At 52.1% G+C, this 27075-nt stretch overlaps 1 protein-coding gene across 3 annotated transcripts in view; it reads right to left on the bottom strand.

Annotated features, from left to right (window-relative positions):
• SOCS7 (suppressor of cytokine signaling 7) overlaps positions 1 to 27075 on the bottom strand; it is a 104821-nt gene that overhangs the window by 61517 nt on the left and 16229 nt on the right. For 2 of the 3 annotated variants that reach the window (XM_075350079.1, XM_075350080.1), the window contains exons 4-6: positions 13875 to 13976; positions 6779 to 6909; positions 6536 to 6704 (exon numbers count right to left, since the gene is read on the bottom strand). In XM_075350079.1, coding sequence (XP_075206194.1) covers positions 6536 to 6704; positions 6779 to 6909; positions 13875 to 13976 — 402 coding nt within the window. The remainder of the gene's footprint in view (positions 1 to 6535; positions 6705 to 6778; positions 6910 to 13874; positions 13977 to 27075) is intronic. The other variant, XM_075350081.1, reaches the window with a different exon arrangement.

The following is a 27075-nucleotide window of genomic DNA, read 5'->3' as shown; positions in this document are numbered from 1 at the left end:
TTGCAGAAAGTGAAATTTAGAAGTAACCATAAAACCACATTCAGACAGTGTGGATTTAGCATTAATAATCTGGAACAAATTTGCATAAAACGAACTCTCCCCCACACATATTGGTAAAAAACTATGCAGGCATCAGCACAATGAGTTATTGATTTTTGTAGGGTAAAAAAAAGAAAGAAAAAAAAGAAGGGAATTTTGTTTACTTACCGTAAATTCCTTTTCTTCTAGCTCCTATTGGGAGACCCAGACAATTGGGGTGTATAGCTTCTGCCTCCGGAGGCCACACAAAGTATTACACTTTAAAAAGTGTAACCCCTCCCCTCTGCCTATACACCCTCCCGTGCATCACGGGCCCATCAGTTTTGGTGCCAAAGCAGGAAGGAGGAAAACTTATAAATTGGTCTAAGGTAAATTCAATCCGAAGGATGTTCGGAGAACTGAAACCATGAACCAAAGAACAATTCAACATGAACAACATGTGTACATAAAAGAACAACAGCCCGAAGGGAACAGGGGCGGGTGCTGGGTCTCCCAATAGGAGCTAGAAGAAAAGGAATTTACGGTAAGTAAACAAAATTCCCTTCTTTGTCGCTCCATTGGGAGACCCAGACAATTGGGACGTCCAAAAGCAGTCCCTGGGTGGGTAAAAGAATACCTCGATAAAAAGAGCCGAAAACGGCCCCCTCTTACAGGTGGGCAACCGCCGCCTGAAGGACTCGCCTACCTAGGCTGGCATCTGCCGAAGCATAGGCATGCACCTGATAGTGTTTTGTAAAAGTGTGCAGACTCGACCAGGTAGCCGCCTGACACACCTGCTGAGCCGTAGCCTGGTGCCGCAATGCCCAGGACGCACCTACGGCTCTGGTAGAATGGGCTTTCAGCCCTGAAGGAATCGGAAGCCCAGAAGAACGGTAGGCTTCAAGAATCGGTTCCTTGATCCACCGAGCCAAGGTTGACTTGGAAGCCTGCGACCCCTTACGCTGGCCAGCGACAAGGACAAAGAGCGCATCAGAACGGCGCAGGGGCGCCGTGCGAGAAATGTAGAGCCGAAGTGCTCTCACCAGATCTAACAAGTGCAAATCCTTTTCACATTGGTGAACTGGATGAGGGCAAAAAGAAGGTAAGGAGATATCCTGATTGAGATGAAAAGGGGATACCACCTTAGGGAGAAATTCCGGGACCGGACGCAGAACCACCTTATCTTGGTGAAACACCATGAAGGGGGCTTTGCATGAAAGCGCTGCTAGCTCAGACACTCTCCGAAGTGATGTGACTGCCACTAGGAAGGCCACCTTCTGCGAAAGGCGTGATAGAGAGACATCCCGCATCGGCTCGAAAGGTGGTTTCTGAAGAGCCGTTAGCACCCTGTTAAGATCCCAGGGTTCCAGCGGACGCTTGTAAGGTGGGACTATGTGGCAAACTCCCTGCAGGAACGTGCGGACCTGCGGAAGCCTGGCTAGACGCTTTTGAAAAAACACGGAAAGCGCCGATACTTGTCCCTTGAGAGAGCCGAGAGACAAACCCTTGTCCATTCCGGATTGAAGGAAAGAAAGAAAAGTGGGTAAGGCAAACGGCCAGGGGGTAAAACCCTGATCAGCGCACCAGGATAAGAAGATCCTCCAAGCCCTGTGATAGATCTTGGCGGACGTTGGTTTCCTGGCTTGTCTCATGGTGGCAATGACATCTTGAGATAACCCTGAGGACGCTAGGAGCCAGGACTCAATGGCCACACAGTCAGGTTGAGGGCCGCAGAATTCAGATGGAAAAATGGCCCTTGAGACAGCAAGTCTGGTCGGTCTGGGAGTGCCCACGGTTGACCCACCGTGAGGTGCCACAGATCCGGGTACCACGACCTCCTCGGCCAGTCTGGAGCGACGAGGATGGCGCGGCGGCAGTCGGACCTGATCTTGCTAAACACTCTGGGCAGCAGTGCCAGAGGAGGAAATACATAAGGCAGTCGAAACTGCGACCAATCCTGAACTAATGCGTCCGCCGCCAGAGCTCTGTGATCTTGAGACCGTGCCATCAATGCCGGGACTTTGTTGTTGTGCCGAGACGCCATGAGGTCGACGTCCGGCGTTCCCCAGCGGCAACAGATCTCTTGAAACACGTCCGGGTGAAGAGACCATTCCCCTGCGTCCATGCCCTGGCGACTGAGAAAGTCTGCTTCCCAGTTTTCTACGCCCGGGATGTGAACTGCGGAGATGGTGGAGGCTGTGGCTTCCGCCCACAGCAGAATCCGCCGAACTTCTTGGAAGGCTTGACGACTGCGTGTGCCGCCCTGGTGGTTGATGTACGCGACCGCCGTGGCGTTGTCCGACTGTATTCGGATCTGCCTGCCCTCCAGCCACCGCTGGAACGCCTTTAGGGCTAGATACACTGCCCTTATCTCCAGAACATTGATCTGAAGGGAGGACTCTGGCTGAGTCCAGGTACCCTGAGCCCTGTGGTGGAGGAAGACCGCTCCCCACCCTGACAGACTCGCGTCCGTCGTGACCACAGCCCAGGATGGGGGCAGGAATGATTTTCCCTTCGACAAAGAAGTGGGAAGAAGCCACCACTGAAGAGAGGTTTTGGCTGCCAGTGAAAGAGAGACGTTCCTGTCTAGGGACGTCGACCTCCTGTCCCATTTGCGGAGAATGTCCCATTGAAGTGGACGCAGATGAAACTGCGCAAAGGGAACTGCCTCCATTGCTGCCACCATCTTCCCTAGGAAGTGCATGAGGCGCCTCAAGGGGTGTGACTGGGCCCGAAGGAGAGAGTGCACCCCTGTCTGCAGCGAACGCTGTTTGTCCAGCGGAAGCTTCACTATCGCTGAGAGAGTATGAAACTCCATCCCGAGGTAAGTCAGTGATTGGGTCGGTGTCAATTTTGACTTTGGGAAATTGATGATCCACCCGAACCTCTGGAGAGTCTCCAGAGCAATGGTCAGGCTGTGTTGACATTTCACCCGGGAGGGTGCCTTGACTAGAAGATCGTCTAAGTAAGGGATCACCGAGTGGCCCTGAGAGTGTAGGACCGCCACCACTGCTGCCATGACCTTGGTGAAGACCCGTGGGGCTGTCGCAAGGCCGAAAGGCAGTGCCACGAACTGAAGGTGTTCGTCCCCGATGGCGAAACGCAGGAAGCGTTGATGCTCTGGTGCAATCGGCACATGGAGATAAGCATCCCTGATGTCGATTGATGCTAGGAAGTCTCCTTGGGACATCGAGGCGATGACAGAGCGGAGAGATTCCATCCGGAACAGTCTGGTTCTCACGTGTCTGTTGAGCAGTTTGAGGTCCAGAACGGGACGGAATGATCCGTCCTTTTTTGGCACCACGAACAAGTTGGAGTAAAAACCGCGACCACGTTCCTGAAGGGGAACGGGGATCACAACTCCTTCTGCCTTCAGAGTGTTCACCGCCTGAAAAAGTGCATCGGCTCGCTCGGGGGGCGGAGATGTTCTGAAGAAACGAGTCGGAGGACGAGAACTGAGCTCTATCCTGTAACCGTGAGACAGAATGTCTCTCACCCATCGGTCTTGGACATGTGGCCACCAGGCGTCGCAAAAGCGGGAGAGCCTGCCACCGACCGAGGATGCGGTTTGGGGAGGCCGAAAGTCATGAGGAGGCCGCCTTGGAAGCGGTTCCTCCAGCGGTCTTTGTAGGACGTGACTTAGACCGCCATGCAGAAGAGTTCCTCTGGCCCTTCTGTGACCTGTTGGACGTGGAGGAATGGGACCTGGCTGAGGGCCGAAAGGACCGAAACCTCGGTTGTATTTTTCGTTGCTGAGGTCTGTTTGGTTTGGACTGGGGTAAGGACGAGTCCTTTCCCTTGGATTGTTTAATAATTTCGTCCAATTGCTCGCCAAACAAACGGTCGCCAGAAAATGGCAAACCGGTTAAGAACTTCTTGGAAGCAGAGTCTGCCTTCCATTCGCGTAGCCATATGGCCCTGCGGACTGCCACCAAATTGGCGGACACTACCGCTGTACGGCTCGCAGAGTCCAGGACGGCGTTCATGGCGTAGGACAAAAAGGCCGACGCCTGAGAAGTCAAAGACACAACTTGCGGAGCAGAGGTACGTGTGACCGCATTAATCTCAGACAGACAAGCTGAGATAGCTTTGAGTGCCCACACAGCTGCAAAGGCCGGAGCAAAAGTCGCGCCTATGGCTTCATAGATGGATTTCATCAGGAGCTCTATTTGCCTGTCAGTGGCATCCTTGAGCGATGAACCATCTGCCACTGATACTACGGATCTAGCCGCCAGTCTAGAGACTGGAGGATCCACCTTGGGACACTGAGCCCAACCCTTAACTACGTCAGGGGGGAAGGGGTAACGGGTGTCATTAAGGCGCTTAGTAAAGCGCTTGTCCGGAAATGCTCTGTGCTTCTGGACAGCATCTCTGAAGTTAGAGTGATCGAAAAACGCACTCCGTGTACGTTTGGGAAACCTAAACTGGTGCTTCTCCTCCTGCGAAGCAGACTCCTCTATAGGTGGAGTTGGGGGAGAAAGATCTAGCACCTGGCTGATGGACGCTATAAGGTCATTTACTATGGCGTCCCCTTCAGGTGTATCAAGATTGAGAGCAACGTCAGGATCAGAGCCCTGAGCTGCGACCTCCTCTTCATCCTCCAGAGAGTCCTCATGCTAAGACCCCGAACAGCGTGATGAAGTCGGGGAAGGTTCCCAGCGAGCCCGCTTAGCCGGTCTGGGACTGCGGTCCGTGTCGGAGTCCTCACCGTGGGACCTAGGTGTCACCCCAGGAGCACTTCGCTGCACCGACCGAGAGGGGCCTGGGGGCGATGAACTCACAGTGCCCTGGGCCTGTGTTACCGATCTGGACTGCAAGGCTTCTAGTATCTTAGCAGACCATTTGTCCATAGACTGAGCCATGGATTGTGAAAGCGACTCAGAGTTTCTCAGCCAAAACTGCAAACTCTGTCCCTGCCACCTGGACAGTGGAAGCCGGCGGTTCTACCTGAGCCGAGGGTCCCACCAGTGCCCGAGGCTCCGGCTGAGTGAGTGCCACAGGGGCCGAGCATTGCACACAGTGAGGGTAGGTGGAACTTGCAGGTAACATAGCCGCACAAGAGGTAGAGGTTGCAAAATAAGCCTGTGCCTTGGCACCCTTGCTCTTTGCGGACGACATGCTGTTGTCTCCTCAGAGTGATCAGTGAGGGTATATAGCCAATAGCAAAATAATGCGGCCGAACAGAGAAAATGTATAATTATATATATATATATATATATATATATATATATATATATATATATATATATATATATATATATATATATATATATATATATATATATATATATATATATATATATATATATATATATATATATATATATATATATATATATATATATATATATATATATATATATATATTATATACACATACATACACACACACACACACACACTTCGGCACCCTAGGGGGGCCAGCACCTGGTAACCGGTGTGGCTTACCGACCGCCAAAGCGGTTGTGTGTCCACCAGATTCCCAGCCTGGGCCTCCCAGAGCTACAGAGCTCGTTCTGAAATCCTCCACCGGCAGAAGTGATTGTAACAATGGCTGCCAGAGTTCTCAGGGGAGGAGGGAGCCGTGGGCGTGACTAATAAAGTGCGGGAATCTGGTGCCCCACGGTGCTCAGTGAGGGGGGAGGAGGACACCCAAGTATGCTCCAGCCCTCACTGCCGACGTCCAGTCGACCGTCCCGCCCTTACCCCTGACTGGCAGGCCCGGGGGCGGGAGTTATGGTACTAGGCCGCAGAAGCCGGGGACTAAATTTAATAACGCTGGCCGGCGATCAGGCGCGGTAGGCGCGGTAGTCCCGGTTGTCACAGAAAAACAGCAGCCGCTGCAGCGTTGTAACACAGGCGCTGCATGCACCGTCCCCAAGGGGACACAGAGTACCTTTTAGATGCAGGGCCTGTCCCTGATGATACCCAGTCTCCTGTCCGTCAGATTCCCCCAGGGGCTGCGGAGGGAGCCCGGTCCCAGTGAAAGGTGACCGGTTAGGATCCCACTTCTCCCAGAGCCTCTAAGGGATGGGGAAGGAAAACGGCATGTGGCTCCAGCCTTTGTACCCGCAATGGGTACCTCAACCTTGACAGCACCGCCGACTTAGTGGGGTGAGAAGGGAGCATGCCGGGGGCCCCGTGGGGGCCCTCTTTTCTTCCATCCGATACAATCAGCAGCTGCTGCTGACTAAAATGTGGAGCTTGCGTGAATGTGTGCCTCCTTCAACACAAAGCATAAAACTGATGGGCCCGTGATGCACGGGAGGGTGTATAGGCAGAGGGGAGGGGTTACACTTTTTAAAGTGTAATACTTTGTGTGGCCTCCGGAGGCAGAAGCTATACACCCCAATTGTCTGGGTCTCCCAATGGAGCGACAAAGAAAAAAAAGTAACTAGTGTAGAAATATCCAAGCCAATTTCTTGAATATACGCCATTCTTATTGCTGCACCTACATAACAATCAAGCAATTGTCAACCATTAATCTGTTGCTTCAGATGTGGACCCATTTGCTCACCTCGATAATGCTCCATGCGTGTGTGGTGGGTGATGCCCTGTGATCGGAAGCTGAGGCTCAATATATAGCGGGGATCTGAGCTATCTCGTACAAGGAATGAACCATCTGGCTTCCCTTTTAGTTTCATTTCCGCATCCTCCCAGTTCATAGGACCCCAGTACCAACCGCACTGAAAAAAAGGTAAGCAAAGTAAAATAAAGAGTTTAAAAGAAGAGATGGTAGAAGATCGAAAACAAGATCAACCTTTTCCAGTTCTCTCAGACTTGCAGCAAAACTACTAGGATCCTGCCGAAGAATCGGGCACTGTAAGGGCTGTACCAATGGGACTGGTGCACACTCAGGCGGCCGAAGAGGTACCAATCGAGGGAGGGGATCTGCAAAACAGTAACAAAACACATTTACATGCATCTGCTTTCAGACAAAATGTACAGCTACCTCCTATTGCATTCCAATATACAAAGTAATATATATGAAGGGCAACTCATTTGTTAATCCAGCAAATATGTGATTTTACACTAATGTTATTTGCTATCTTCCCCAATACTTTACATTGCAGCGCTGCATGGTCAGATGACTGCCATGTATTAGCACAAGCCAACTAGAAAGTCACAACATGGAAAGTGGATTTCTATCAATGCAATGAATAGGATTATAGTGCACCCAGGAGCTATCCTTTAAAGGGACCCAGTCAGGTCCAATATGCACTCAGAACCACGAACAGTTCTGGGTGCATATTACTAATCCCTGCCTAACCATCCCTGTATACACTAGCATAGATAAAAGGCATCTTTAGTAAAGGTTTTTCTACATGATATGCTAAAGAGCGCAGGGAGTAGTCGTAAAGAAGGGAATTTTGTTACTTACCGTAAATTCCTTTTCTTCTAGCTCCTATTGGGAGACCCAGACGATTGGGTGTATAGCTACTGCCTCCGGAGGCCACACAAAGCATTACACTAAAAAGTGTAAGGCCCCTCCCCTTCTGGCTATACACCCCCAGTGGGATCACTGGCTCACCAGTTTTAGTGCAAAAGCAAGAAGGAGGAAAGCCAATAACTGGTTTAAACAAATTCACTCCGAGTAACATCGGAGAACTGAAAAACCGTTTAACATGAACAACATGTGTACCCGAAACAACCCAAAAAATCCCGAAGGACAACAGGGCGGGTGCTGGGTCTCCCAATAGGAGCTAGAAGAAAAGGAATTTACGGTAAGTAACAAAATTCCCTTCTTCTTCGTCGCTCCATTGGGAGACCCAGACGATTGGGACGTCCAAAAGCTGTCCCTGGGTGGGTAAAGAAATACCTCATGTTAGAGCTGCGAAGACAGCCCTCCCCTACGGGGAGGCAACTGCCGCCTGCAGGACTCTTCTACCTAGGCTGGCGTCCGCCGAAGCATAGGTATGCACCTGATAATGTTTGGTGAAAGTGTGCAGACTCGACCAGGCAGCTGCCTGGCACACCTGTTGAGCCGTAGCCTGGTGTCGTAATGCCCAGGACGCACCCACGGCTCTGGTTGAATGGGCCTTCAGCCCTGATGGAACCGGAAGCCCAGCAGAACGGTAGGCTTCAAGAATTGGTTCTTTGATCCATCGAGCCAGGGCGGCCTTAGAAGCCTGCGACCCTTTGCGCTGACCAGCGACAAGGACAAAGAGTGCATCCGAACGGCGCAAGGGCGCCGTGCGGGAAATGTAGATTCTGAGTGCTCTCACCAGATCTAACAAATGTAAATCCTTCTCATACCGATGAACTGCATGAGGAGAAAACGAAGGCAAAGAGATATCCTGATTAAGGTGAAAAGAGGATACCACCCTCGGGAGAAACTCCTGAATGGGGCGCAGCACTACCTTGTCCTGGTGGAAGACCAGGAAGGGAGCCTTGGATGACAGCGCTGCCAGCTCAGACACTCTCCGAAGAGATGTGATCGCTACCAGAAAAGCCACTTTCTGGGATAGTCTAGAAAGTGAAACCTCCCTCAGAGGCTCGAAGGGCGGCTTCTGGAGGGCAACTAGTACCCTGTTCAGATCCCATGGATCTAACGGCCGCTTGTACGGGGGAACGATATGGCAAACCCCGTGTAGGAACGTGCGCACCTTAGGAAGGCGTGCCAAACGCCTCTGAAAAAAGACGGATAGCGCCGATACCTGACCTTTAAGGGAGCCGAGCGCCAAACCTTTTTCTAACCCAGATTGCAGGAAAGAAAGAAAGGTAAGGCAATGCAAATGGCCAGGGAGACACTCCCTGAGCAGAGCACCAGGATAAGAATATCCCCCACGTTCTGTGGTTCTTAGCGGACGTGGGCTTCCTAGCCTGTCTCATGGTGGCAACGACCCCGTGGAATAATCCTGCAGACGCTAGGATCCAGGACTCAATGGCCACACAGTCAGGTTCAGGGCCGCAGAATTCCGATGGAAAAACGGCCCTTGGGACAGTAAGTCTGGTCGGTCTGGTAGTGCCCACGGTTGGCCGACCGTGAGCTGCCACAGATCCGGATACCACGCCCTCCTCGGCCAGTCTGGGGCGACGAGTATGACGCGGCTGCAATCGGATCTGATCTTGCGTAGCACTCTGGGCAAGAGTGCCAGAGGTGGAAACACATAAGGGAGCCGGAACTGCGACCAATCTTGCACTAGGGCGTCTGCCGCCAGCGCTCTCTGATCGCGAGACCGTGCCATGAAGGTTGGGACCTTGTTGTTGTGCCGGGACGCCATTAGGTCGACGTCCGGCCTTCCCCAGCGGCTACAGATTTCCTGAAACACGTCCGGGTGAAGGGACCATTCCCCTGCGTCCCTGCCCTGGCGACTGAGGAAGTCTGCTTCCCAGTTTTCTACGCCGGGGATATGAACTGCGGATATGGTGGAGGCCGTGGCTTCCACCCACATCAGAATCCGCCGGACTTCCTGGAAGGCTTGCCGACTGCGTGTCCCTCCTTGGTGATTGATGTATGCCACCGCTGTGGAGTTGTCCGACTGAATTCGGATCTGCTTTGTTTCCAGCCACTGCTGGAAGGCTAGTAGGGCAAGATACACTGCTCTGATTACCAGAACATTGATCTGACGGGTGGACTCCTGCTGAGTCCACGTACCCTGAGCCCTGTGGTGGAGAAAAACCGCTCCCCACCCTGACAGACTCGCGTCTGTCGTGACCACCGCCCAAGACGGTGGTAGGAAGGATCTTCCCTGTGATAATGAGGTGGGAAGAAGCCACCATTGCAGAGAGTCCTTGCCGTCTGTGAAAGGGATACTTTCCTGTACAGGGATGTTGACTTCCCGTCCCATTGGCGGAGAATGTCCCATTGAAGTGGACGCAGATGAAACTGCGCAAACGGAACCGCCTCCATTGCCGCCACCATCTTCCCGAGGAAGTGCATGAGGCGTCTTAAGGAGTGCGACTGACCTTGAAGGAGAGTCTGCACCCCAGTCTGTAGTGACCTCTGCTTGTCCAGCGGAAGCTTCACTACCGCTGAGAGGGTATGAAACTCCATGCCAAGATACGTTAGTGATTGGGTCGTGACAGGTTTGACTTTGAGAAGTTGATGATCCACCCGAACGTCTGGAGAGTCTCCAGCGCAACATTCAGGCTGAGTTGGCATGCCTCTTGAGAGGGTGCCTTGACAAGTAGATCGTCCAAGTAAGGGATCACAGAGTGTCCCTGTGAGTGCAAGACTGCTACCACTGCCGTCATGACCTTGGCGAACACCCGTGGGGCTGTTGTCAGCCCGAATGGCAGAGCTACGAACTGAAGATGGTCGTTTCCTATCACGAAACGTAGAAAAACAATGGTGCTGTGTAGCAATCGGCACGTGGAGACAAGCATCTTTGATGTCTATTGATGCTAGGAAATTTCCTTGAGACATTGAGGCAATGACGGAGCGGAGGGTATCATCCGGAACCGCCTGGCCTCCACGTGCTTGTTGAGCAGTTTTAGGTCCAGAACGGAACGGAAAGAGCCATCCTTTTTTGGCACCACAACCAGATTGGAGGAAAGCCGTGTCTTGTTCCTGAAGAGGAACCGGGATTACCACTCCTTCTGCCTGCAGAAGAGCATCCGCTCGGTGGGGAGGTGTGTACCTCACCCACCGGTCTGTGACCTGTGGCAGCTAAATGTCGCCAAAGGCGAGCGAGTCTGCCATCAACCGCGGATGCGGAGAGATGAGAGAGCTGAGAGTCATGAGGAGACCGTCTTGGTAGCGGTTCCTCTGGCTGCCTTCCTTGGGCGTGATTGAGCCCGGCCGGAAGCTGAGCCCCTCTGAGGCTTTTCAGCCCTTTTGGACGAGGACAATTGGGACCTGCCCGAGCCTGGGAAGGACCGAAACCTCGACTGTCCTTCCAGGACAGCATTAATAGGGTAAGTCGCAATGCAGACATTGCGAGGTTACGGACGCCCCTGCGGCACAGATGTACATGTGCTCAAGACCAGCTGCGCAAGAACAGCTGAAAAGCTTAGGGTGCCCATACGGCTGTGAATGCCGGAGCAACCGACACGCCGATAGCCTCATAGACAGATTTCAACCAGAGTCCATCTGTCTGTCAATGGCATCTGTAAGTGAAGTCCCATCTCCACTGCAACTATGCTCTAGCCGCAAGCCTGGAGATTGGAGAATCCACCTTTGGACCCTGGATCCAACGCTTGACCACGTCAGGGGGAAAGTGATAACGTGTATCCTTAATACGTTTGGAGAAAACGCTTATCTGGTAAGCGTAGCTACTGAAAAGGGACTTCTCCTGCTGTGAAGCTGACTCCTCCGCTGGAGGAGCTGAGGGAGAAAGATCCAACACTCCATTGATGGACGCTATAGGATCATTCCTTATGGCGTCACCATCCGGTGTATCCGGATTGAGAGCGGTGTCAGGATCAAAGTCCTGATGAGCTACGTCTGCCTCATCATACAGAGAGCCTCCTGGGACCCCCCCGGAGCACCGATTTTATTCCCAATGAGGGTGGCCAGGGAGCAATGATCCAGATTGCCTATGGCCTGTCCGGACTGCAAGTCTCTATCTCATTGCAAATCCATCCCTGTCCTTGGACAGGGTTGACAGGTGGTTCCTTTGGCCACGTCTAGTAGAGACCCCGGCTGACCAAGTGCTACAGGGGAGCATTGCACACAATGGGGTTCAGTGCCGTGGAACAGTATCACATGCAGTAAAAACAGCATCGAAAGCCTGTGTTGCTTATATGCTGCTGCCGACTTATAGAGCCAAGAATGGCGACCGTACAGTGCAATGTATATCATACAAGCATAAAGTACAAATGCACACTGCAGCACATGCAATACAAGCAGCATAGAAAGCCTGCTTTTCTGCTGCTGTAGACTAGCCATCTAGGGGAATATAGCCCAGAATAGCGACCATACAGTGCAATGTATAGCATACAAGCATAAGTACAAATGAACACTGCAACACCTGCAATACAAGCAGCATAGAAAAAAACCTGTGCCTCAGCACCCTTGCTTTTCTGCTGCTGTAGTCTAGCCATTCTATGGCGAATATAGCCAAGACTAGCGACCGTACAGTGCAGTGTATAGCATACAAGCATAAATACACATGAACACTTCAGTACGTGCAATACAAGCAGCATAGAAAGCCTGTGCCTTAGCACCAATGCTTTCCTGCTGCTGATAGTGTACGCATAAAATACAAATGGACAAACTGCGGTATTTAGTGGGGTCAGCACTTCAGGTGCCGCTTACCGCCCGCCTATAAGCGGGTGTGTGGTCGCCCTGGTCCTGTGCCTGGTTGCCCAGAGTCCGATCTCTCAGCTCGGACTGCAGGAATGGCTGCCGGCGTCCTTCTCCAGCTCGTGTGAGTAGGGGCGGGCCGTGGGCGTGCCCCAAGTCAGAGCGGGAAACCGGCGTCCCACAGTGTCCAGTGAGAGGGCTGGAGCATGTAAATAAGGCTCCAGCCCTCGGCGCTGCTGATTGTACAGCGTCTCTCCCCTACCCTGATTGACAGGGTGGGGGCGGGAACGAAGCGGAGCTAGGCCGCAAAAGCCGGGGACTGGATTTATAAGCGCCGCCGCCGTAAAAGCGCGGTCGGCGCTAAGTCCCCGGCGCACTACAAGTCCCAGCCGCGCCGCCGCTCCCGGAGCGTCCGGCGCGGTAGTTCCCCATAAATAAAGGTCACTCAGCTAGGCTGCAGTGACTGTAACCCTTTACTGTCCCCGGCGCACTAGCACACCCAGCAAGTCTGGAGTGTGCTGTGCCTGTGTGTACGGGGACACAGAGTACCTGAATGGTGCAGGGCCATGTCCCTGAACGGCACTCCCGCTCCACATCCAGCAGGTTCAATGGGTCTGTGGATGGAGCCCGGCCTCAGGGCTTTGGGGCCGGTAAGATCCCACTTCCTCAGAGCCCCTCAGGGGGATGGGGAAGGAAAACAGCATGTGGGCTCCAGTCGCCGTACCAGCAATAGGTACCTCAACCTTACAAACCACCAGTGGGGTGAGAAGGGAGCATGCTGGGGGCCCCATATGGGCCCTCTTTTCTTCCATCCGATATAGTCAGCAGCTACTGCTGACTAAACAGTGGAGCTATGCGTGGATGTCTGACCTCCTTCGCACAAAGCCGAAAACTGGTGAGCCAGTGATCCCACTGGGGGTGTATAGCCAGAAGGGGAGGGGCCTTACACTTTTTAGTGTAATGCTTTGTGTGGCCTCCGGAGGCAGTAGCTATACACCCAATCGTCTGGGTCTCCCAATGGAGCGACGAAGAAAGTTAGTTCCTGCGCCCATTTTGCCCTCTTAGCATGTTAACACGCCCATAGGGGCATGCTAACATACTCTTCAATGCCCATTACCCATAGGGGCATGCTAACATGCTATTAAATGCCCATTGCCCATAGGGGCATGCTAACATGCTTTTCAATGCCCATTGCCCAGCGTCCTCCACAGTGACGCACGTACCTGTGTCCACTGTCACCGCATCAGATGCGGGGCAGAGATCACAAGTCACCGCACTTCCAGTCATGCGCATTGCCCAGCGGGTGTGCTAACATGCTAAGAGGGCAGAATGAGTGCAGGAACTAACGCCCTTACAAGTCTCTGCGCTCATTAACATATCATGAAGGATCTTTAGAAATATTTTTATTAAAGATCTCTATCTATGCTAGTGTATACAGGGACGGTTAGGCAGGGATTAGCAATATACACCCGTAACTGCTCATGGTTCTGGGTGAATATTGCACCTGACAGGTTCCCTTTAAGGTCACAATCCATTAAAAGATTTTAAACATGAACAATGAGCTAATGAGAGAAAAAAAAAACCTTACAATGAATTGATACAATCAAATGTAATGTCAATACAAAGGTTACCTCTGATAACAGAATTTATAGTAGTAAAGACTAACCAGGAGCATGTGGAGGTGGCGGAGGGGGCAGTGGGAACGACTGTAGCGAGGACCCCATAGGACCTACTAGAACAGATGCTGGTTGTATACCTCCAATATCATCTGGAAGAAGGAAAATGTATATACACACTATAGCGTGCCAAAATATACACAAAATGGACAGAATCCTAGAGCACCTTCCACGCTTTTCCATACATTTCATCTATGAAAACTAAATTCGGATTAGTTGCTGTAGGATGCAATCTGTTTTTTGTTTTCTACTTAACTGGGAGTCCTTTACCCCTTACCGCCAAAGCCTGTTTCCCCTTAATGGCCAGGTCAATTTTTTTCAATTCTGACCAGTCACTTTACAAGGTAATAACTCTAGAACTCTTCAACGGATCCACTGATTCAGAGACTTTTTTCATGACACCTTGTATTTCATGTTAGTCATAACTTTAGGTAGAAATTATTTATGCCTATTGTGAAAATATCGGCATTTTGGCAAAAATGTTGTAATTTTCTAACATGAAAGAGGTGGTCCACTACAATGTATGGTAGTCACATCAATTTAAAGCGGAGAATGAAGACTTTCTAAATCCCTTCTGTTGCCAATTCTGTCTGTGAGCGGCGCTATCGCTGTCTACTCAGTCCACATCACGTGACCCAGGCTGCAGCATTCTCTGATATCCGGTGAGGTCACATCAAGTTCCAGAATTGAAGTTTACCTGGCACCACCGAGGCGGGATCCAATCTCCCTGAGTGACTGGGCTGTGGGAGGAGTTTCACCACACAGCACAGCCCAGCATTGCGTGCGCGCCCTCTCCTTCACCGCTTCCTTAATAGAGAGCCACAAGCACGTGCAATGCTGGGCTGTGATGTGCGTTAAAAACCTCTTTAAATTTTTATGCCCTTAAACAGAGTTCTGTCACTCTAATTAGTTAAATTATATTTTACATTTAAAATGTTGCTAATGTATTTTGTTAGGAAGTTAGGTTTAAAAGTTCATCAGCAATTTCTCATTTTTCCAATAAAATTTACAAAACTAATTTTTTTTTGCACATTCTATTTCAAGTGAATATGAGAGGCCTATGTGACGACATGGACTGTCAGTGCCTAGCATGGGTTTAGTTTCTGAAAATTCGGGGCAGACATTATAAACTGGGGATAAGCCCCTCATTATTTCTAACAAGACTCTTAAGCTGGGTTTACACAGACTTTCTAGCGATCCCAACCTGCGATCTCAACCTAGCCGGGATCGCTACAAAGTCTCTGGTGAGCTGTCAAACAGGCAGACCTGGCCAACGACCAAACAGCGATCCGGACCTGCAGAGCGACTAGCTGGTCGTTGGGGACGTGTAAAAAAAAGCAAGTGAACTTCACCCGACTTCATTAATGCCGCGCGGCTCTGTCTGTGTGCCGTGTAAATAAATAAATAAATAAATAAATAAATAATTAAAAAATCCGGCGTGCGGTCCCCCCCTATTTTAATACCAGCCAGATAAAGCCATACGGCTGCAGGCTGGTATTCTCAGGATGGGGAGCCCCACGTTATGGGGAGCCCCCCAGCCTAACAATATCAGCCGCCCAGAATTGCCGCATACATTATATGCGACAGTTCTGGGACTGTACCCGACTCTTCCCGATTTGCCCTGGTGCGTTGGCAAATCGGGGTAATAAGGAGTTATTGGCAGCCCATAGCTGCCAATAAGTCCTAGATTAATCATGTCAGGCGTCTCCCTGAGATACCTTCCATGATTAATCTGTAAATTACAGTAAACACACATACCCCGAAAATCCTTTATTAGAAATAAAAAACACTAACAAATTCCCTCATTACATTTATTACCCACAACAAAGCCCTCCATGTCCGGCGTAATCCACGGTCCTCCAGCGTCGCATCCAGCTCTGCTGCATGCAGGTGACAGGAGCAGCAGAAGACGCAGCCGCTTCTGTCACCTCCACGCAGCTAATGAAGACAGCCTTGTGATCGGCTGAGCTGTCACTGGATGCAGCGGTGGATCCAGCCGTGGCCGCGATTAACCTCAGTGACAGCTCAGCTGATCGCGCTACTCACCTCATTGTGGAGCTGACAGGAGCGGCTGTGAGTAGCGCGATCAGCTGAACTGTCACTGAGGTTACCCGCGGCCACCGCTGCATCCACCGCTGGATCCAGGTAACCTCAGTGACAGCTCAGCCGATCACAAGGCTGTCTTCATTAGCTGCGTGGAGGTGACAGGAGCGGCTGCGTCTTCTGCTGCACCCGTCACCTGCATGCAGCAAAGCTGGATGCGACGCTGGAGGACCGTGGATTACGACGGACATGGAGGGCTTTGTTGTGGGTAATAAATTGGTAATGAGGGAATTTGTTAGTGTTTTTTATTTCTAATAAAGGATTTTTCGGGTGTGTGTTTATTTACTGTAATTTACAGATTAATCATAGAAGGAATCTCGGGGAGACGCCTGACATGATTAATCTAGGATTTAGTGGCAGCTATGGGCTGCCAATAACTCCTTATTACCCCGATTTGCCAACGCACCAGGGTAAATCGGGAAGAGCCAGGTACAGTCCCAGAACTGTCGCATATAATGTATGCGGCAATTCTGGGCGGCTGCTGACTGATTTTGTTAGGCTGGGGGGCTCCCCATAACGTGGGGCTCCCCATCCTGAGAATACCAGCCTGCAGCCGTATGGCTTTATCTGGCTGGTATTAAAATAGGGGGGGACCGCACGCCGGATTTTTTAATTATTTATTTACACGGCACACAGACAGAGCCGCGCGGCATTAAATGAAGTCGGGTGAAGTTCACTTGCTTTTTTTAAAGTCCCCTTTACACACTGAAACTTTCTAGCGATGCATGCTGCACAGCGGGAAACAAAGGACCTAGGAATGGTCCTGAACGATTTGTAGCGATCACAACTTCACAGCAGGGGCCAGGTCGCTGATGTGTTTCACACACTGCAATGTCGCTGGGGAGGTCGCTGTAACGTCACAAAACCGGTGACGTTACAGCGATGTCCTTTGCGATGTTGCAGTGTGTAAACCCAGCATTAGGAGTCTAGTGTTAAAATTCTTGTTGACTCATGTAATTGCCTTGGCCGGGAAGGTCAGATACCCAGACAAATGAATTATGCGAACCTCCCATTGTATTACTGTGTGTATTGCTAGATGCGATGTAACTTGGCTGTCTCTCCCTCGTCTCTGCCAGAGACTATTACTACTAGGAATATTTTGTATACGGCTTGAAATCTAGCCAATAAGAGCCCAGTCTTATCCACCAATCGTGAAGACCTCAATGGTCTGAATGGAGAGCTCAGTGTATAAGGAGGACTGTCCATTGCCCAGAGACACTCAGGCTACATGATACTAATCTAGGATCTGCGGATCCGATTGGCAAGCCATAACCGAACCGGAATTATACTACTACATGGACTTCAGCATCGAATGCAAGGATTCGGCTGAGAGATCAAGGACTACCTAAGGAAGGAATCCAGCTTGGGGGCAATCCAGTCACCTGACTTCAGGCTTTGCGGTCCTCCGCCAGCTTCCCAAGTCTGGTGTTATTCCATTGCTTTGGCCATCTACCCAGAGTTGCTGTAACACCATGGACGAAGAATAAAAGAAGGGAATTTTGTTTACTTACCGTAAATTCCTTTTCTTCTAGCTCCAATTGGGAGACCCAGACAATTGGGTGTATAGCTACTGCCTCCGGAGGCCACACAAAGTATTACACTAAAAAGTGTAAGGCCCCTCCCCTTCTGGCTATACACCCCCCCGTGGGATCACGGGCTCCTCAGTTTTAGTGCAAAAGCAAGAAGGAGGAAAGCCAATAACTGTTTTAAAGACAAATTCAATCCGAGGAACAACATCGGAGAACTGAACTCTTCAACATGAACAACATGTGCACCCGAAAAAACAAAATCCCTAAGAAAACAGGGCGGGTGCTGGGTCTCCCAATTGGAGCTAGAAGAAAAGGAATTTACGGTAAGTAAACAAAATTCCCTTCTTTGTCGCTCCTAATTGGGAGACCCAGACAATTGGGACGTCCAAAAGCAGTCCCTGGGTGGGTAAAAGAATACCTCGTGATAGGGCCGTCAAACAGCCCTTTCCTACAGATGGGCCACCGCCGCCTGAAGGACTTGTCTACCTAGGCTGGCATCCGCCGAAGCGTAGGTATGCACCTGATAATGCTTGGTAAAAGTGTGCAGACTCGACCAGGTAGCCGCCTGGCACACCTGCTGAGCCGTAGCCTGGTGCCGTAATGCCCAGGACGCACCCACGGCTCTGGTAGAATGGGCCTTCAGTCCTGATGGAATCGGAAGCCCAGCAGAACGGTAGGTGTGAAGAATTGGTTCCTTGATCCACCGCGCCAGGGTGGATTTGGAAGCTTGCGACCCCTTACGCTGACCAGCGACAAGGATAAAGAGTGCATCCGAGCGGCGCAGGGGCGCCGTGCGGGAAATGTAGATCCTGAGTGCTCTCACCAAATCCAATAAATGCAAACCTTTTTCAAATTGGTGAACTGGATGCGGACACAAAGACGGTAAAGTAATATCCTGGTTGAGATGAAAGGAGGATACCACCTTAGGAAGAAATTCTGGAATTGGACGCAGAACTACCTTGTCCTGGTGAAATACTAGGAAGGGAGATCTGCATGATAACGCCGCCAGCTCGGACACTCTCCGAAGAGACGTGACCGCCACTAGAAAGGCCACTTTCTGTGAAAGACGAGAAAGGGAAACATCCTTCAAAGGCTCGAAAGGCGGCTTCTGGAGAGCAATTAGGACCTTGTTCAGATCCCAGGGCTCCAACGGCCGCTTGTAAGGGGGGACGATATGACAAACCCCTTGCAGGAACGTGCGTACCTGAGGAAGTCGCGCTAGGCGCTTCTGAAAAAATACGGATAGCGCGGAGACTTGACCTTTAAGGGAGCCGAGCGACAAACCTTTTTCCAACCCAGACAGCAGGAAGGAAAGAAAAGAAGGGAATTTTGTTACTTACCGTAAATTCCTTTTCTTCTAGCTCCTATTGGGAGACCCAGACGATTGGGTGTATAGCACTGCCTCCGGAGGCCACACAAAGCATTACACTAAAAAGTGTAAGGCCCCTCCCCTTCTGGCTATACACCCCCAGTGGGATCACTGGCTCACCAGTTTTAGTGCAAAAGCAAGAAGGAGGAAAGCCAAGAACTGGTTTAAACAAATTCACTCCGAAGTAACATCGGAGAACTGAAAACCATTCAACATGAACAACATGTGTACCCGAAAAACAACCAAAAATCCCGAAGGACAACAGGGCGGGTGCTGGGTCTCCCAATAGGAGCTAGAAGAAAAGGAATTTACGGTAAGTAACAAAATTCCCTTCTTCTTCGGCGCTCCATTGGGAGACCCAGACGATTGGGACGTCCAAAAGCTGTCCCTGGGTGGGTAAAGAAATTCCTCATGTTAGAGCTGCAAAGACAGCCCTCCCCTACGGGGAGGCAACTGCCGCCTGCAGGACTCTTCTACCTAGGCTGGCGTCCGCCGAAGCATAGGTATGCACCTGATAATGTTTGGTGAAAGTGTGCAGACTCGACCAGGTAGCTGCCTGGCACACCTGTTGAGCCGTAGCCTGGTGCCGTAATGCCCAGGACGCACCCACGGCTCTGGTAGAATGGGCCTTCAGCCCTGATGGAACCGGAAGCCCAGCAGAACGGTAGGCTTCAAGAATTGGTTCTTTGATCCATCGAGCCAGGGTGGCTTTGGAAGCCTGCGACCCTTTGCGCTTACCAGCGACAAGGACAAAGAGTGCATCCGAGCGGCGCAGGGGCGCCGTGCGGGAAATGTAGATTCTGAGTGCTCTCACCAGATCCAACAAATGTAAATCCTTTTCATACCGATGAACTGCATGCGGATAAAAGGAAGGCAAGGAGATATCCTGATTAAGATGAAAAGAGGATACCACCTTAGGGAGAAAGTCCTGAATGGGACGCAGCACTACCTTGTCCTGGTGGAACACCAGGAAAGGAGCTTTGGATGACAGCGCTGCTAGTTCAGACACTCTCCGAAGAGACGTGACCGCTACCAGAAAGGCCACTTTCTGTGAGAGTCGAGAAAGTGACACATCCCTCAGAGGCTCGAAGGGCGGCTTCTGGAGAGTAACAAGGACCTTGTTTAGATCCCACGGATCTAACGGCCGCCTGTACGGAGGTACGATATGACAAACCCCCTGCAGGAACGTGCGCACCTGAGAAAGTCGTGCTAGACGCTTCTGAAAAAACACGGATAGTGCCGAGACTTGCCCTTTAAGGGAGCCGAGCGACAAGCCCTTTTCCAACCCAGATTGTAGGAAGGAAAGAAAGACAGGTAACGCGAATGGCCAGGGAGATACTCCTTGTGCAGAGCACCAGGATAAGAAAATCTTCCACGTTCTGTGGTAGATCTTAGCAGAAGTGGACTTCCTAGCCTGTCTCATGGTGGCAACGACCCCTTGGGATAATCCTGAAGACGCTAGGATCCAGGACTCAATGGCCACAGTGTCAGGTTCAGGGCCGCAGAATTCCGATGGAAAAACGGCCCTTGGGACAGTAAGTCTGGACGGTACGGTAGTGCCCACGGTTGGCCGACCGTGAGATGCCACAGATCCGGGTACCACGACCTCCTCGGCCAGTCTGGGGCGACTAGTATGACGCGGCCGCAATCGGATCTGATCTTGCGTAACACTCTGGGCAAGAGTGCCAGAGGTGGAAACACATAAGGGAGCCGGAATTGCGACCAATCTTGCACTAAGGCGTCTGCCGCCAGAGCTCTTTGATCGCGAGACCGCGCTATGAAGGTCGGGACCTTGTTGTTGTGCCGAGACGCCATTAGGTCGACGTCCGGCACCCCACAGCGGCGGCAGATTTCCTGAAACACGTCCGGGTGAAGGGACCATTCCCCTGCGTCCATGCCCTGGCGACTGAGGAAGTCTGCTTCCCAGTTTTCTACGCCCGGGATGTGAACTGCTGATATGGTGGAAGCTCTTTCCTCTACCCACATGAGAATTCGCCTGACTTCCTGGAAGGCTTGCTGACTGCGTGTCCCTCCTTGGTGGTTGATGTATGCCACCGCTGTGGAGTTGTCCGACTGAATTCGGATCTGCTTTCCTTCCAGCCACTGCTGGAAGGCTAATAGGGCAAGATACACTGCCCTGATTTCCAGAACATTGATCTGAAGGGTGGACTCCTGCTGAGTCCACTTCCCTTGAGCCCTGTGGTGGAGAAAAACTGCTCCCCACCCTGACAGACTCGCGTCTGTCGTGACCACTGCCCAGGATGGGGGCAGGAATGATCTTCCCTGCGTTAATGAGGTGGGAAGGAGCCACCATAGCAGAGAATCCTTGGCCGTCTGAGAAAGGGAGACTTTCCTGTCTAGGGAAGTTGTCTTTCCGTCCCACTGGCGGAGAATGTCCCATTGAAGTGGACGCAGATGAAACTGCGCGAACGGGACTGCCTCCATTGCTGCCACCATCTTCCCTAGGAAGTGCATGAGGCGCCTTAAGGGGTGCGACTGACCCTGAAGGAGAGACTGCACCCCTGTCCGTAGAGACCGCTGCTTGTCCAGCGGAAGCTTCACTATCGCTGAGAGAGTATGAAACTCCATGCCAAGATACGTTAGTGATTGAGTCGGTGCCAGGTTTGACTTTGAAAAGTTGATGATCCACCCGAAAGTCTGGAGAGTTTCCAGCGCAACATTCAGGCTGTGTTGGCATGCCTCTTGAGAGGGTGCTTTGACAAGTAGATCGTCTAAGTAAGGGATCACCGAATGACCCTGAGAATGCAAGACTGCTACCACTGCCGCCATGACCTTGGTGAAAACCCGTGGGGCTGTCGCGAGACCAAATGGCAGAGCTACGAACTGGAGATGGTCGTCTCCTATCACGAAACGTAGGAAACGTTGGTGCTCTGTAGCAATCGGCACGTGGAGATAAGCATCTTTGATGTCTATTGATGCAAGGAAATCTCCTTGAGACATTGAGGCAATGACAGAGCGGAGGGATTCCATCCGGAACCGCCTGGCGTTCACATGCTTGTTGAGCAGCTTTAGGTCCAGAACAGGACGGAACGAGCCGTCCTTTTTTGGAACCACGAAGAGATTGGAGTAAAAACCTTGCCCTTGTTCCTGCAGAGGAACAGGGATCACCACTCCTTCTGCTTTTAGTGAGCACACCGCCTGCAGAAGGGCATCTGCTCGGTCGGGATGTGGGGAGGTTCTGAAGAACCGAGGCGGAGGACGAGAACTGAATTCTATCCTGTACCCGTGAGACAAAATGTCTGCTACCCACCGGTCTTTGACCTGTGGCAGCCAAATGTCGCAAAAGCGGGAGAGCCTGCCACCGACCGAGGATGCGGAGGGCTGAGGCCGAAAGTCATGAGGCAGCCGCCTTGGAAGCGGTTCCTCCAGTTGCTTTCTTGGGGCGTGACTGAGCCCGCCAGGAATCTGAGCTCCTTTGCTCCTTCTGAGTCCCTTTGGACGAGGAGAAATGGGTCTTGCTGGAGCCTCGAAAGGACCGAAACCTCGACTGCCACTTCCTCTGTTGAGGTTTGCTTGATCTGGGCTGGGGTAAGGAGGAGTCCTTACCCTTGGATTGCTTAATGATTTCAGCCAATTGTTCACCAAACAGTCTATCTACAGATAGCGGCAAGCTGGTTAAACATTTTTTGGAAGCAGAATCCGCTTTCCATTCCTTTAACCACAAGGCTCTGCGCAAGACAACAGAGTTGGCAGACGCAATTGAGGTACGGCTTGTAGAGTCCAGGACAGCGTTGATAGCGTAAGTCGCAAACGCAGACATTTGCGAGGTTAGGGACGCTACTCGCGGCACTGCTGGACATATGATAGAGTCCACCTGTGCCAGGCCAGCTGAAATAGCTTGGAGTGCCCACACGGCCGCGAATGCTGGAGCAAACGACGCGCCAATAGCTTCATAGACAGACTTTAACCAAAGGTCCATCTGTCTGTCATTGGCATCTTTAAGTGAAGCCCCATCTTCCACTGCAACTATGGATCTAGCTGCAAGCCTGGAGATTGGGGGATCCACCTTTGGACACTGGGTCCAGCGTTTGACCACGTCAGGGGGAAAGGGATAACGTGTATCCTTAAGACGTTTGGAGAAACGCTTATCTGGGTAGGCATGGTGTTTCTGGACTGATTCTCTGAAGTCAGCGTGGTCCAGAAAAGTACTCAGTTTAGGCTTGGGATACCTGAAATGGAACTTCTCCTGCTGTGCAGCTGCCTCCTCTGCAGAAGGGGCTGGGGGAGAAATATCCAACAGTCTATTGATGGCCGCTATAAGGTCATTTACCATGGCGTCACCATCAGGAGTATCCAGATTGAGAGCGGTTTCAGGATTAGACTCCTGATCACCCTCCTCTGTCTCATCATGTAGAGACTCTTCTCGCTGAGACCCTGATCCGCGTGATGACGTGGGGGGTCTCTCCCAGCGAGCACGCTTAGGCTGCCTGGGACTGTCATCTGAATCAGAGCCGTCAGGCTGAGATGCCTGGGACCCCCTTGAAGCACTGATTAACTCCAACTGAGGGGGACCGGGGAACATTGCCGCAGCAGTGTCCATGGACTGAGTAACTGGCCTGGCCTGCAAGGTCTCTAGGATTTTTGTCATAGTGACAGACATCCTGTCAGGGAAAACAGCAAACTCTGTCCCCGTCACCGGGACAGGATTCACCGGCGACTCTGCCTGGGCCACTACCACCATAGGCTCCGGCTGACGAAGTGGCACAGGGACCGAACATTGCACACAATGGGGGTCATTGTAACCTGCCGGTAGATTAGCCCCACAAGCAGCACAAGCAGCGTTCACAGCCTGTGTCTTGGCACCCTTGCGTTTTGCAGATGACATGTTGTCGTCTCCTCAGAGCAATAGGGGTATACAGCCAAGAAGCGACCTTACAGTGCAATATATATAGATATATCTGGTACAGGAAAAAGTACACCAAATAACACTGTGGCACTAGTGGGGCCAGCACGAATGTGCTGCTTACCGCCCGCTTAACGCGGGTGTGTGGTCGCCAGAAATCCCTTGTCTGGGTCTCCCAGAGCCTGTTTCCGTTCCCCAGCCAGACTGCATGCAGGAATGGCTGCCGGCGTCTCTGTGGAGGGGGGGCGGGCCCTGGGTGTGCTCAGACAAAAAGCGGGAAACCTGCGTCCCACTGTGCCCAGTGAGAGGGCTGGAGCATGTAAATAAGGCTCCAGCCCTCGGCGCTGACGATTGCACAACGCCTGTCCCCTTCCCTGATTGACAGGGAGGGGGCGGGAACGAAGCGGAGCTAGGCCGCAAAAGCCGGGGACTAGATTTATAAGCGCCGCCGTCGTAAAAGCACGGTCGGCGCTAAGTCCCCGGCGCACTACAAGTCCCAGCCGCGCCGCCGCTCCCGGAGCGGCCGGCGCGGTAGTTCCCAACACATAAAGTCACTCAGCCAAGCTGCAGTGACTCAAACCCCAGCGCGCAGCGCTACTGTCCCCGGCGCACTAGCACACCCAGCAAGTCTGGAGTGTGCGCGGCCAGTCCATAGGGGGACACAGAGTACCTGAATGTTGCAGGGCCTTGTCCCTGAACGGTACCCCGGCTCCTTATCCAGCAGGTTCAATGGGTCTGTGGACGGAGCCCGGCCTCAGGGCTTGGGGGCCGGTAAGATCCCACTTCCTCAGAGCCCCTCAGGGGGATGGGGAAGGAAAACAGCATGTGGGCTCCCGCCTCCGTACCCGCAATGGGTACCTCAACCTTACAAACCACAAGTGGGGTGAGAAGGGAGCATGCTGGGGGCCCTAGTATGGGCCCTCTTTTCTTCCATCCGACATAGTCAGCAGCTGCTGCTGACTAAACAGTGGAGCTATGCGTGGATGTCTGACCTCCTTCGCACAAAGCAGAAAACTGGTGAGCCAGTGATCCCACTGGGGGTGTATAGCCAGAAGGGGAGGGGCCTTACACTTTTTAGTGTAATGCTTTGTGTGGCCTCCGGAGGCAGTGCTATACACCCAATCGTCTGGGTCTCCCAATGGAGCGCCGAAGAAATAGGCAATGCAAATGGCCAGGGAGAAACTCCCTGAGCAGAGCACCAAGATAAGAATATCTTCCACGTCCTGTGGTAGATCTTGGCGGAGGATGGTTTCCTAGCCTGTCTCATGATGGCAACCACTTCATGAGATAAACCTGAGGCCGCTAGGATCCAGGACTCAATGGCCACACAATCAGGTTCAGGGCCGCAGAATTCAGATGGAAAAACGGCCCTTGAGACAGCAAGTCTGGACGGTCTGGCAGAGCCCACGGTTGGCCTACCGTGAGGTGCCACAGATCCGGGTACCACGACCTCCTTGGCCAGTCTGGAGCGACGAGGATGGCGCGGCGGCAGTCGGCCCTGATCTTGCGCAGCACCCTGGGCAACAACGCCAGAGGTGGGAACACATAAGGTAGCCTAAACTGCGACCAATCCTGAACTAGGGCGTCTGCCGCCAGAGCTCGGTAATCGTGGGATCGCGCCATGAAAACCGGGACCTTGTTGTTGTGCCGTGACGCCATCAGGTCGACGTCCGGCATCCCCCAGCGGCGACAGAACTCCTGAAACACGTCCGGGTGAAGGGACCATTCCCCTGCGTCCATGCCCTGGCGACTGAGAAAGTCTGCTTCCCAGTTTTCCACGCCTGGTATGTGAACTGCGGATATGGTGGATGCCGTGTCTTCCACCCACGTCAGAATCCGCCGGACTTCCTGGAAGGCCTGCCGACTGCGTGTTCCCCCTTGGTGGTTGATGTATGCCACCGCTGTGGAATTGTCCGACTGAATTCGGATCTGCTTGCCTGCTAGCCACTGCTGGAAGGCTTGTAGGGCAAGATAGACTGCTCTGATTTCCAGAACATTGATTTGAAGGGTGGACTCTTTCCGAGTCCACGTACCGTGAGCCCTGTGGTGGAGAAACACTGCGCCCCACCCTGACAGGCTCGCGTCTGTCGTGACCACCGCCCAGGATGGGGGTAGGAACGACTTTCCTTTCGACAATGAGGTGGGAAGAAGCCACCACCGGAGAGAGTCCTTGGCTGTCAGAGAGGGAGACATTCCTGTCGAGGGATGTCGACTTCCCGTCCCATTGGCGGAGAATGTCCCATTGAAGTGGACGCAGATGAAACTGCGCGAAAGGAACTGCTTCCATTGCTGCTACCATCTTCCCTAGGAAGTGCATGAGGCGCCTCAAGGGGTGCGACTGGCCCTGAAGGAGAGATTGCACCCCTGTCTGTAGTGAACACTGTTTGTCCAGTGGAAGTTTCACTATCGCTGAGAGAGTATGAAACTCCATGCCAAGATATGTTAGTGATTGGGTCGGGGTTAGATTTGACTTTGAAAAGTTGATAATCCACCCGAAACCCTGGAGAGTCTTCAGTGCCACGTTCAGGCTGTGCTGGCATGCCTCTTGAGAGGGTGCCTTGATAAGTAGATCGTCCAAATACGGAATCACAGAGTGACCTTGCGAGTGCAGGACTGCCACTACTGCTGCCATAACCTTGGTAAAGACCCGAGGGGCTGTCGCCAGCCCGCTCCTTCCGCCTTTAGGGCGGACACCGCTTGCAGAAGAGCATCTGCTCGGTCGGGAGGTGGAGAAGTTCTGAAGAAGCGAGTTGGAGGACGAGAACTGAACTCTATCCTGTACCCGTGAGACAGAATGTCTCTCACCCAACGGTCTTTGACCTGTGACAGCCAAATGTCGCCAAAGCGGGAGAGCCTGCCACCGACCGAGGATGCGGAGAGAGGAGGCTGAAAGTCATGAGGAAGCCGTCTTGGTAACGGTTCTTCCGGCTGTCTTTTTTGGTCGTGATTGAGTCCGCCAAGAATCTGAGCCCCTCTGATCCTTTTGAGTCCTTTTGGACGAGGAGAATTGGGACCTGCCTGAGCCTCGAAAGGACCGAAAACCAGACTGTCCCCTCCTCTGTTGGGGTTTGTTTTGTCTGAGTTGCGGTAAGGCTGAATCCTTACCCTTGGAGTGTTTAATGATTTCATCCAAACGCTCACCAAACAGTCGGTCACGAGAAAAAGGCAAACTGGTTAAGCACTTCTTGGAAGCAGAATCTGCCTTCCATTCTCTCAACCACAAGGCTCTACGTAAAACCACGGAGTTGGCAGACGCCACTGCCGTACGGCTCGTAGAGTCTAGGACAGCATTAATCGCGTAAGACGCGAATGCAGACATTTGAGAG

Source organism: Anomaloglossus baeobatrachus, chromosome 5 (genome assembly GCF_048569485.1).
Source record: "Anomaloglossus baeobatrachus isolate aAnoBae1 chromosome 5, aAnoBae1.hap1, whole genome shotgun sequence".
Lineage (NCBI taxonomy): Eukaryota > Metazoa > Chordata > Amphibia > Anura > Aromobatidae > Anomaloglossus > Anomaloglossus baeobatrachus.
This window is presented reverse-complemented; position numbering and strand designations above follow the sequence as displayed.